The sequence below is a fragment of the Oryzias melastigma genome, linkage group LG9 (assembly GCF_002922805.2).
Source record: "Oryzias melastigma strain HK-1 linkage group LG9, ASM292280v2, whole genome shotgun sequence".
Classification (NCBI taxonomy): Eukaryota; Metazoa; Chordata; class Actinopteri; order Beloniformes; family Adrianichthyidae; genus Oryzias; species Oryzias melastigma.
Genome location: NC_050520.1, coordinates 33675872 through 33677711, shown reverse-complemented (window position 1 = coordinate 33677711; position 1840 = coordinate 33675872). Strand labels below are relative to the sequence as shown.

General features: G+C 43.6%; 1 protein-coding gene across 3 annotated transcripts in view; it reads right to left on the bottom strand.

Annotated features, from left to right (window-relative positions):
• Window positions 1-1840, bottom strand: part of tsc1a (TSC complex subunit 1a) — a gene marked incomplete at its 3' end in the record, with an annotated part of 6478 nt that continues 4638 nt past the window's right edge. For all 3 annotated transcript variants that reach the window (XM_024276354.1, XM_036213727.1, XM_036213728.1), the window contains 6 exon segments: window positions 1-233; window positions 371-428; window positions 518-597; window positions 663-768; window positions 846-907; window positions 1123-1310. In XM_024276354.1, the coding sequence (XP_024132122.1) occupies window positions 1-233; window positions 371-428; window positions 518-597; window positions 663-768; window positions 846-907; window positions 1123-1310 (727 nt within the window).

Below are 1840 nucleotides of genomic sequence, written 5' to 3'. Positions count from 1 at the left end.
ATACGGAGGGGCGGGGCTATCAGCACAATGGGAGGGGCTTAACAGAGAGACCACTCCTGGATCAGAAATGTGTGAGCATAAAGGAGGGGGAGAGAGGAAGAAGGGAAAAGAACAAGCCGGCTGGGAGAGGGCTGAGGAAGACTCATCCTGACTGGGGGTGGAGGTGAGCGCCAGGGGTAGGGTGGGGGTGCCGGGGGCTGTGGAGGGAAGGCGAGTCTCTGCTGGTTTAAAATCTAAAAATGAACAACAGACGTGTTTCAAAAAGAAAACAAAAAGAGCATTGCTGTAGTAATTATTTACAGGACTCCATTAGCTTCTACTTGAGTTCTATTTTTTGAAGCAACACTAATTTTACTTCATGTCTGCGCACCTCTGTTCATGAAATCACTAGAACCTGCCTCCTGCTCCACTGTCATTGGCTGCTTGGCCTGCGAGAAACAGGAAGACTATATGAACTGCTCTTTCAAAACAAAAGCCTCGCAGTGAAGAAAACAGTGCGGCTGAACAGTGTTCCAACCTGGCTGCTGCTGTCCGGCTGGCGGATGTCTTCGTTTGTGGGGGTCACAGGGACGGTAACAACAATGGGACATTTCACACCTAAAGAACGCACAAAGTCATCAGTCAGACGTGTAACAGACCAAAAACAGGTGATGTGGGCTCACCTGAGACGGACGCGGTCCTGCTGAGTGAGGGTGTCAGGCCAGCAGGCTCAGGAGGGGGCGTGGACAAACCACAGTGGGAGGAGGGGCTCCATGTGACATCATCAAGCTGTACAAAACGAAGGGGACTTCATGAACACAGACGGGGGAACCCACTCTCTGTGTGACATAGACAGATGCTCTGACCTGAGTGCAGGACGAACTGAGCGTGTGCAGAGGTGGGCGTCCACTCAGGGAGGCGGAGACTTCTGAGGAGAAAAAACAACAACAACCACAGATGAAAAATGTGTGGTATTATGGGCTGCTTTGGATGCAAAAATAATCAAAGGTGTTTGTATTTACATACATTCAGAACCATCCACACTTAAGAGTAATTTCATGAGTCACTACATGACTTTTTAATTAATTATAAACTGCAAAAAAAAAAAAAAAAGTGAAACTTTTCTTTCTCTCCAGGTCAAACCTGAGCTGCTGACCGCCACCGTGAACGGCGAACATGAGGAGAGGTCCAGGTGAGGGAGGGGGGAGGATACGGGTGGAGGTCTGAGCGAGGCAGACGAGTGAATCTCTTCCTCACAGGAAGACTCCAGAGGATCCAGAGACACCCTGGAGCACTCGATGATGATGTCATGGACTTCATAACGCCTCCACCTGGGGAGGGATGGAAGCATGAACGCTGGGAAACAATCGATAGTTTGGAATATGACATCTGCAGCTCTCTTTATTCTTTTATTTTTATCCTAATAGATCTGGATCATCTTCAACTAATTTCCATTCAGATATATTATTTTTTTGAACTCACATTCATTATTTTTCTTTCACTGTGACTAACTTATGTAGTATAGAAAAAGTCAATTTGATCAATATGTTCAGTCTTCCACATTTCCTGTAGTGCTTAAAGCAGTATTTTTAGCTTCATTTGTCATCACTAGAACAAATAAATGAAAAAATGTGTTCTTTTTTTTCTTTTAAAAGAATCTAAAAAGTGAACATCTGAGGTCTGACAGTCCCAGTCTTACTTTATTTAGTTGGCTTAATTTTTTAAAGTGAGTTTGATTATTCCCAAACTAATTTTGAAAACACTCAATTTTTAGAATAAAGAATATATATATACACACATATATATATATATATATATATTAGAGCTGTCAGGCGATTAAAATTTTTAATCGCGATTAATC